Source organism: Chaetodon trifascialis, chromosome 18, assembly GCF_039877785.1.
Source record: "Chaetodon trifascialis isolate fChaTrf1 chromosome 18, fChaTrf1.hap1, whole genome shotgun sequence".
NCBI lineage: Eukaryota > Metazoa > Chordata > Actinopteri > Chaetodontiformes > Chaetodontidae > Chaetodon > Chaetodon trifascialis.
The window spans coordinates 4,412,650-4,422,597 of NC_092073.1; the positions used below are offsets into that span (position 1 = coordinate 4,412,650).

Below are 9,948 nucleotides of genomic sequence, written 5' to 3' on the forward strand. Positions count from 1 at the left end.
TTCCCTGCCTTTTGTTTTCTGTCCTCGATGTTGGCTTCAGTGAGCCAACAATCAAAGCTTCCCAATTTACTTTAAACACTTTTCTTTTTCTCTTTTGCTTTGCCTGACTGATTTCTTCCTTTGCTCTTAGCTGGACTTTCAGCTGTTCTAATTGCTTTAGGCTAAAACTGCCATAACATGGAAACCCACACTCCTGAACCCAGATTTTAATTTGGTCAGTACTTTGTTCACCATATTTTGTGATCGTAAACCCAATATTGGGAGAACACATCAGAGGTACATTTTCAGATGCTTTGCCCTTACAGCTGTTGGAACCCATTATTGAAAAGAAAAAGGAGAGGAAGGAGAAAAAAATGTTTTGGATTTTTTTAGTTTCTTTTTCTTTTTAGGTGGATTTGTAGGGACCTTGGATTTTATTTTTATTTATTGCCACTTCAACTAATCAAGTGTAGATATTTACTGTTAGTTTAACTCTTTAACCTTAGTTTCATTTTTTTTGTGCTTTTTTTCTTTAACTAAAGTCCTACTTTTTTTTGCTAGTGAGACTGTAATGTGAAAATATTATATCCCCCTTTGTTCTTAGAACTGCAAACCTAATACTAAACGATCGTTGATGGTAAACAACAGCAGTTTCCAAAACCTGCCCTGTTAATACGTCTATTACAATACACCTACGGTGGCGAGGATCTTTTATTGTTTCTGAATCTACTCTCCAGAAAGACACGATTGTGTGCCAGAGGAAGTTCTTTGGATCACACCAGTGAGTGGGCATAGTCCCCATGCGTCAGGTCCTCCCTTTCTCTACCAGTTTTGACAGGGAGGTTTCAAGGTCTCCAGCTGATCAGACTTGAAACCAGCAACGCTGAGTCCCGAACGTCGCCTCACGGGTGATCCTGCCGACAACGCCAAGTTTGTTCTGGCAATTTTGTGTTAAAAAGCATTAAGTCATTCGTTGTCTTTCTGGGATTTTATTCTTGTGCCTGCAGTTGGACTCCTCCTTATGTCGCGACTGTGAGATGGCAAGAACAGAGCCCAGAACAGGGGAAGTTGTCAGGTTATATTCATTATCTTGTAAACAGGATGGCATTACCATCAGAACAATGTCAGCACAATAGGCAGTGACGTCATAATGTGTTCTTCAATCAGGACAATGGTCAATCAGCAGCTTTGACCATGCAGGAGGTTCCCTTAATCAGTAGATACGAACATACGTGGTGTCATGGTCAGAAGATTCTCTCACACACACACACACACACACACACACACACACACACACACACACACACACACACACACACACACACACACACACACACACACACACACACACACACACACACACACACACACACACACACACACACACACACACACACCAAACCAAATGACATAGTTAACCATTTGGCTTTACGACAGCTGAGTTCAGTCATTACTACAATCTGTAATGTTGCATCATGTCCAGCAGATGGTGCTACAATACACTATATGAGCAGGCCTGTGGCTGTTCTTCCTGGTTTGGTCTGGACACAATATAATTATTCTTCCAATTATATGCCAACAGTTTGTGTTCACATCTTTCCCATTTCAATGTGAGTGCCTCCATACACGAAGGCAGCTCCAGAAACAAATGGTGTTCCCTGTTTGGTGTGGAAGAACTTAACTGGCCTGCAGAGCCCTGACATCAACTCTATCCAACACTACCTTTGGGATCAGCTGAAACACTGAATCTGAACAAGGTCTTAGGGCCCAACATCAGTGTTGAACCTCACTGATGCTCCTGTGAAGCCAATCCTTACAGCCAGGTTTTAACCACGTTGTGTATGAAAAAAAGTTTTCCAAGATGAAGGCAGATGTTCAGAGGTGGAAGAGGACTAGCTTTATTGATAGTTTAGTTGACCCCCAGAGCTAGTAAAATCATTTTCAGATACAAGACTACATTTTCTGGAAACAAAAGCTTTAAGGTTCTCCACACATTAAGTCAACAGTCATTGATCAAACAATAAATAAAAATCTGAATATCAGCGCAAGACAAAGTGTATCCAAGCTGTAACACAGACATCTGACAGCTGCAGAAGAACAATGCAGGAGCAAATGGAGCTTTACACCCAAGAACATCTGATATACCTGATGGACAGACATTTAGATGAACTGAGTTACTTCAGAACATTTTTCCATTCGTATAATAAAATGGCAAAGTAATACAGTACATGAAGTATGCTGCAAGTATGCAAACTGGTTTACTCCAAACAAGCACAAGCAAACAAGCAACAGTGATTTGTATTTGATGTCTGAGCAGAAGAAATCAGGGCAAACCTATCACAGAAGAAGAGAAAGGGAAAGGGGTTACATCATTATGGTAATCTGTCAAACCCATCTCACCAAAAAGGCTTTCCTGGCTAAATGAAAATTCATCGGTGCTGCAGATAAAGTGTGTGATGGGATGAAAGAGTGAGGAAATCTGACAGGTTACTGGCCTTAGAATCAGAGCAGAAACACGGCACAAAGGCAGAGAGAGCACAGAGTGAAAGTGAGTCAGTCAGCAGGTCACGTCACTCAACCAGTGAGAACCAAACCTGCGTGCTCAACTCATACTACCATGCTAATCATCACCACCAGCCTTCAGTCTGCCTGGAGAATCCTAACACTGAAGACCTTAGACAGGGAGCATTTTTGGAGGGCTGTGTATATTCATGTGAGCCACGGTATCCAGACTTTATCAAAGGTCACATAGCAGTTACATCAAAAACAAAGTATGGCAGAAAAGACAACAATCGTGACATCTGAGTAGAAAAAAACGACATGGGGACACTACAAACCAGTACTTTCAATTTAAAGGGTTATTCCAGCTGTTCAGCATTCCAGTGATTAAATGCAATGTGTGACTTTGAGACACTGAAAAAAAAGAATCAATGCTCAAATGAAAGCAGCAGAGGTACCAGGCCCAACATGCTGGATCCTACATTTCCCACAATGCAACACAGCAGCATCTTTCAAACCCTCTCTGCCTGGCCCATTCATTCTACACTCAGCACCTCCACTTTGCAATGCAGACTTTCTGTTACAGTCATCTCCAGGCCAAAGCTGAGATAACCCTGGTGACGTCACAGTGATGTCATCAGGGTTATTTTCTCTGACTTGACAAAGCTCGTCCAGAGCCACAGAAGATGTTATACAATCAGATTTTTCCCCAAGTTAAGTCGTGTTTCTCGTGATGAAGTGTTCCTTAAAGTCAGTAAGCTCTTTTTTTGTTTATACTTGGAGTGAGAGCAAACGGAGGGCAGTAGGAGCCACATGTGACCTGTCTGACAATCACTTTCACTGGCTTCCATGCTGTTTTTAAGTCCTGTGATTTGCAGAGCAACTCAGATATTTTCCACTGAAATGAAAGTGATTAGCAGATGAAGCTTTGCACAGTCTAAAATAGTCTACGACAATTTCTTTTTCTTCATGAATCTTGTTTATGGTTTCTTTTCACAGCACTGCATCTCAAGAAAAGAGCTGAAACGAGGAGCACCAGTTTCAAAGTCCTTGTGTACGTGTCTGAATTCACACGATGACCTATGTGTGTGTGTGTGAATGTGTTTAAGTCATTTAGGAGGTCCAGCGCCACCAGGCAACCTTCATGCGGTCCCAGACGGCATCGAAAGAGTCAAATGCAGGGCGCACATCCAGGATGGAGAACTGGTAGGTTTCTTTGTCGATTTCACCATCGTAGTAGTCAATGACGTAGCGCACCTCCTTCCCACATCGGTCAACGATCCAGTCATGGCGGTCAAAAGGCAGCTCATATCTAATAAGGAGAAGCATCAGACAAATGATATAACTGAAATGAAAGCAGCGTTGGACAATTGTGCACATTGGAGGCCCTCAGCACCAGCGAGGAATGACTGGACTTATTACATGGTGAGGTTGAGATCTTTTTTCCTCAGATTGTTCATTCACACCACAGAACAGTGAAGCTGCAAGCTTAAAGGTGACTCTTATCATCTTTGTAAAAGAACACGACCCATACACATAACACAAATTAACTGCATTTCTGAGTTGATCGTCTCAGCTCTCAACTCAAATTCAGGCAGACAAAGTGTGAGGGAGCTCACCCCATCCAGTGGCGGACGCGAGCCCTGGGTGAGTACTCTTTGGCTTTACCACCAAACCGCTTCAAGGTCGGCCCGCATGGACATTCACTGCAAGAAAACACGAGATAAAACAATCATCAATTAACTGTCAATGCTTTGATTTACGGACAGATCATGTAAAGCACATAGATCGTACATTTATCTTCAAATGGTCAGAAATAGGGCTGGGCGATAAAATTGATAGCGATATGTCAAAATGCATTCGATAAAACATTCGATAATTTTTTTTTCTTCGTCGGAAGAAACCTGAAGTTGCGAAGCGAGGTTGGTTGCATGAACAAAGGCTCTCGCTCTCAGGTAACCGAGCAACGTAGGGAGTAATCGCTAATCAGTGAGAGAGACATGCTAACACGCCAATCATGTAACAGTATCAAGTTCGGTTGCGTTATCTCGTTGTCTTGTGTTTGATGCTTCGCGAGGAGTGAGATGAGAAATAGAAAGTCAGCGCTGCAGCGAGCGAAGAAATTGTCGATAAAACAGGGAAAGTCAGCTCGCCAGTATGGCAGTTTTTTGGATTTTATAAGTCGGACCGTAGTCAGACCAATGTGGTCTGTAACTTATGCAAGACTGTCGTCCCCACCAAGACCAGTAACACCACAAACTTATTCAACCACCTTAGCCGCGCTCACTCTTTGGAGTGCAGCCACATTCGCCAACGTCTACCAACCACAGCACCACCGCACAAGCAGCAGACCACCATGCAGAGGTATCTGCTTCAGTGCCTGATGACAAATCATCTAAAAGGCACGAAGACGTAACGGAGGCAGCGGCATATCATATAGCTAAAGACATGCTTCACTGAGCACTGAGGAGAAGCCAGGTTATAAACATCTCTTACACGTGATTTATTTATTTATTTATTTTTATTTAAACACACTTGCAATAAAAATAGAATTGAATAGTTCATGTATGTTTAGAGTAAGAAGAGTGACTAAAGTTGTTCATATGTCTAGGCTGGTTTTATAGTTCAGTCAGTGTTACTGTACTGTCTATCATGTTTGTTTGTTTGTTTGTTTGTATGTTACAGATGTCAAGTCTACCTCAGTTTCTGCTATGCTTACAAAACACTGCACATATCTGAAAACATTTTATTCAGCAGACGGTGAATCAGCTTGTGAACTTCCTGCACTAAACCTGCAGAAAAAAAGTTCTCAGGTTTCTCTCTGTTTACATTTTCACTTTTTTTTTTTTTTTTTACATTTATTATTTGAGTGTTTTCCATGGTTGTGTTGACATTTCCTTTCCTTTCTGCCTTGATAGCTGAAGGGATTATAATCAGAGGAAGGTTACATTTAAAATAAAAATGTTTAAAGTGAATGTATTTTTCTCTTGGTCCTTATTTTAAATAGGTCATAAAAAATATCAATAATTATCGATATCGACCGATGTAAAACACTTATATCGTGATAGAGTTTTCAGCCATATCGCCCAGCCCTAGTCAGAAAGTGAAAAAAGCTGCAGCTTTCTTCTGGACGCTCATTCTACAGTTTCTTAACTCACGTTGCATGCATGGCCTCCCATTTCAGGATCTCCTGCCAGGCCTGCTCGTTGTTCTTGTTGTGGATTTTGATGATGTTGGTCATATCGTGAGAAGAGAGGTCGTCATCACGCCAGCGCCACCTGCAGCACAAACAAGACTGAACATTAAAACAGATGAAGAGTCTCAAACAACTGACCCAGTGTCTTGACAGCCTCAACACTGTTCTCTCCTCCCATCGAAATAAGTGTGATTCATTAAAACTAATCATTGAAGCTCATGTAGACAATCATACTGCAAGCCATCATGCTGGACATCAACTGTAGAGCAAGATTTCTCCCACTTTGTCAAGATTAACAGCTAACCCGCAAGCTAACAATGAATGTTATGTGGTCAGTACAAGCAGCTAAACACTGTGGTGTGTTTTAAAGTTTACAAGCATAATGCTGCGTGGTGTTAGCTAACTACGTACGTGGTCCCTGTGAGATCCCAACATTATCTGTGAGATATTAACAATTATCCACCCAGAAAAAGCTGATATGTCCCTGAATAACAGAATTTGACCTTTCTGTCAGCTGCAGTTTGTCGTTTATCGAGTGAGAAGAGATGAGCAATCTCGCCTTGAGAAGTTTCTCATCAGTGTAGTTTAACTTATTCTTGTGACTGCGCTTATGACCTCATGCTCATAGTTGCACAGGTGTAAGCATGAATTAAAGAAGATTATGGCAGATGAGCTGCTGTTTTCTTCTGCTTCCATTCTGCACTGAAAACATACCAAACTGTATTTTCTTATACAGTATATGTGGAGACCATAATGTTAAATGTATGCTTTCCTCTCCTTTACCCAACAACTACATGTACATTAATATGATCGACACATAAGCTGGCATGTTGATACTACTTGTTTCCCCCCAGTTAGTGGCTAAAAATTCTGTTTATTAGGGGATGCTACACACTGGAAAACCCAAATAACTGACCCTGGACTGACCCTTTCCGCAGCATGGCGTTCCAGAACATCTGCTCAGATGGGTAAACCCAGTTCTTCTCTGTGCTGTGACGGGGAATGGTGGACTCCTCTCTGGCGACGGACAGGGAGAAGGGCTGGTCTGGAGCAGGAACTTGGTTTGGAGGAGGCATCTGTACACACACAGGAAGCAAAGAAACAACACACACTTTAGCTTGTAAGAAATGTGGCAATCAAGAGTTCATTTGTGGTGTTTATGACAATGTGAAAACCAGACTTAAACAAAGTACAACAGAGTTGAAAGAAACAGAACTCTTCCATGAGAAAACACATTAACTCTACAAGTAAGAGTTAAAATAAGGTATGGGCATGATTACCTCTTGGCTAACAGACACGTTTGTCCATTTAAAGACAGCAACATTTAAGAATGCGAAGCAAAGGTATTTAAACCTAATTGAGTTTTAATATTGCCATATTATGAATTTATCTAAAAGTTGCAAAAACATCAATCTTAATGAAATGTCCAGCTTATTATGCATCTCAAGAGCAGAGCTAATGGCAGTCATTTAAACCCAGTTTAAAGCAGTTTTAGCTTGCCCACTGTTGCCTGTTTCAGTCTTACTAATTCCTACAAACATCTCTGTTCTTTACATTCTGAATGTCATCCATAACTTTCACAATGAAGTTCGTTTCTTGCTTGGCTTTCATGCTTTCACCCTCTTCCCCATCCACTCATCACCCACTTCTTCTTGTCCTACAATAAAGTGGTGCAGGTACCATATTTGCTGGGTCAATGTCACTATTCGCTCCAGCTGCAGCTCTCATTGGACACTCCACAAAATCATAGGCCCTGTCCTGGTGAGCTGGACCTCCTTCTGCTTGATGCATTGGACATTCTGGCGGAGGAGACACTGCAGGGAACAAGAGCACCGCACTGAGTCATGGTGGGTCCAAAACCCTCGGCATCACTAACAAATAAGTTTCAATAAAGTCAACAATACAACATGAACTTTGAACGATGCAGTGTAGTTGAGAAAAGAAAATCTGCTAAACTGAATCTAACGGGCCTGCATGGCACTGATATTTAAACGAATACCTTTTACAGGCTGAGCTTGATGCATGGGACACTCCGAAGGTGGAGACACTAAGAAAGGCAAATACAGACAAATTACAACATGCTAGCATAATTTTAGCAGCCGTTCTTAAAAAGGTACAATATAACATAGCAACATATAACGATCTGATCTGAGAGTAGGTAACAGCCTCATCCCTCCCGCAGCAGTACCTTTGACAGGCTGTGCCTCTTGATGCATGGGGCAGCCCTGAGGAGGGGCAGCCATCATGGCCTCTGCCCTGACTGACGGAGCAGCAGGTGTGGACAAAGAGGCTCCCATCCTGTTTCGTCTGATGTGGAAACAAACACACGGTATTGAGTTATCAGTATACTTAATGTCAGACGTACTGGAGTGGCTCACTGGTTGTAACCACTGGAGCTAAGAGTTGACCCCAGTATAGTAACTGAACGTAGTCTGCAGCACTACAGATCTAAAAATGCCCAGCACTTAGAGCTGACAGCAACACAGATCAGACTCCGTGTTCTCAGTATTGACAGTAGTGGCAAGAAAATCAGAAAAGCTTGTGTGACCATAGCCCTGTATTAAATACTACTTTGGCATTATTATCTAAAATCTAACTGGACTGAACAAAGCCCAGCCCCATGTGGCCACATCAATGAAGGCAGATAAGGAAGTGGCATAAGTAAATAATGTGCTTATATATACAAACAAACCTATGAGAGCTAACTTGCATGCATCAGTCCAGTTATCTTAGCAAAGTTACCCGTTTGAACGGCGAGGAAAATGTTTGTACACCTTTCAATGGCACACGCAATTCAAAGTGCGTTACACAAGGAAAAGAGTACCGTTTAAACCGGCAACATAGCATGGCGGTAACTGACGTTATGATAAATGTACAAGTCGAAAGATTATTTTTGAAGTGAGTTCCTATGGCTAACTAAAAACCTTATTGGTAAGAATGACTGAATAGGCTGACATTGTACGCTGTCTGAACGTATCCTTGATTAACCTCACGATTACACAATTTTTTCCCAGGATGGCAACGTCATGACCCGCCCTAGTCGTTTCCTTCGTTGGCTGGGTTGGTTAGTTTTACGGTATGAGAAGTATCATTGGCTAATGATAGAGCCATACAGTCAGAGTAAGCCAATCAGAGCCAGCCTATGGCGGATCAAGCCTTCGCCATCCTAGAAAACCGGTTAACGTTAACATTAAGGCTTCAGTGCAACAGCTCCTAGCTAACTTAGAGATTTACCAAATTCCTGCTATCTCCCTAAAAAATATATCTCCGACTTATTCTGTGATTCAAACAGAGTGACAAGAATTACCTGAAACAAGGCAGTAAATCAATCTGATGATCAGGCTAGGTAGCTACTAGCATTAGCTACTCCCACTTACCAATAAGCAAAGCCAGTCAACGTAGCAGCTATGCTAACGTTAGCTGATATGTTAACTATGTCTTTGCTTTCAGATTTGTCGTCATTCTAACTTTAAAGACAAACGCAGGACGAATCCTTTAGTTTGGTCTAATCGCATAATCTACAGCCAAGCCTGAAATATTAAGACGGAGAAAAAATAACCAACTAACCTGTCTCTGAAGTCAGCTTGGATGTGTTTCTACCAGGTTACTCTCCCAATGTCAACGTGAGATTGTACGTTACGCAGAAGCAGTTGCGCAACTGTGGCTGAACATGTGCTGTACGTAACCCTACACGTCATCACGCTGAAATGAATTGAATAACGTAATCATTTAGTGGTACATAACATATCGGTGATCAGCTATACGTAGGGATAGACACATTGCCCACACATTGCAAAGTACACCAGCCCTACTCAACACAAAATTCTTATTAAAATTGCAAAATTACAAAAAAAATCTTTAGCAACGGCTTTATTCCAACCTAATAACATGCTGTTGTAATGAAATCATCACAGCCCAAAAACTGGATGTGCATTACGTTTTTGAATCATCGCTCTGACTCCTGTTTATACTAACAGCATATTCTTTATGTTTATATCACACTAACTATGCCTTGTGTTTCATAACACTTCTCATCCTGTAGTGGTCATGACTGGACACTAGATGGTGCCAAAATGCCACCTTACTTTTGTCACGTAATTGCTGTATATTACAGAACATTTCAAAACTCAGTGTGTTACAGGAAATACAATGACACAAAGTCATATTATGAATCAGTCACCATCTTCATTTTCACGCTACTTTTCTCCTGCCTCCTGTTCACTGAAATTCAATAAAAATAGAGAACACAAATTAAGATTTCCTAACTTCATTCT

At 41.5% G+C, this 9,948-nt stretch overlaps 1 protein-coding gene across 1 annotated transcript; it reads right to left on the bottom strand.

Annotated features, from left to right (window-relative positions):
- Positions 1–1,853: 1,853 nt before the first annotated feature.
- hccsb (holocytochrome c synthase b) lies at positions 1,854–9,336 on the bottom strand. Its single transcript, XM_070986445.1, has 8 exons — positions 9,242–9,336; positions 7,863–7,981; positions 7,674–7,721; positions 7,355–7,488; positions 6,602–6,750; positions 5,637–5,756; positions 4,098–4,184; positions 1,854–3,790 (listed from the first exon to the last, which is right to left on the bottom strand). The coding sequence occupies exons 2-8, from the start codon at positions 7,969–7,971 to the stop codon at positions 3,592–3,594; spliced, it is 846 nt and encodes a 281-aa protein (XP_070842546.1). The 5' UTR covers positions 7,972–7,981; positions 9,242–9,336; the 3' UTR covers positions 1,854–3,591.
- Positions 9,337–9,948: the final 612 nt, after the last annotated feature.

Excerpts from the sequence above, each read along its gene's own strand:
- hccsb (XM_070986445.1), bottom strand. The coding sequence starts at position 7,971 with ATGGGAGCCTCTTTGTCCACACCTGCTGCTCCGTCAGTCAGGGCAGAG. Across the intron at positions 7,722-7,862 it reads AGAGGCACAGCCTGTCAAAG|TGTCTCCACCTTCGGAGTGT; the intron begins GTACTGCTGCGG and ends TGCCTTTCTTAG. Across the intron at positions 5,757-6,601 it reads AACGCCATGCTGCGGAAAGG|GTGGCGCTGGCGTGATGACG; the intron begins GTCAGTCCAGGG and ends TTTGTGCTGCAG.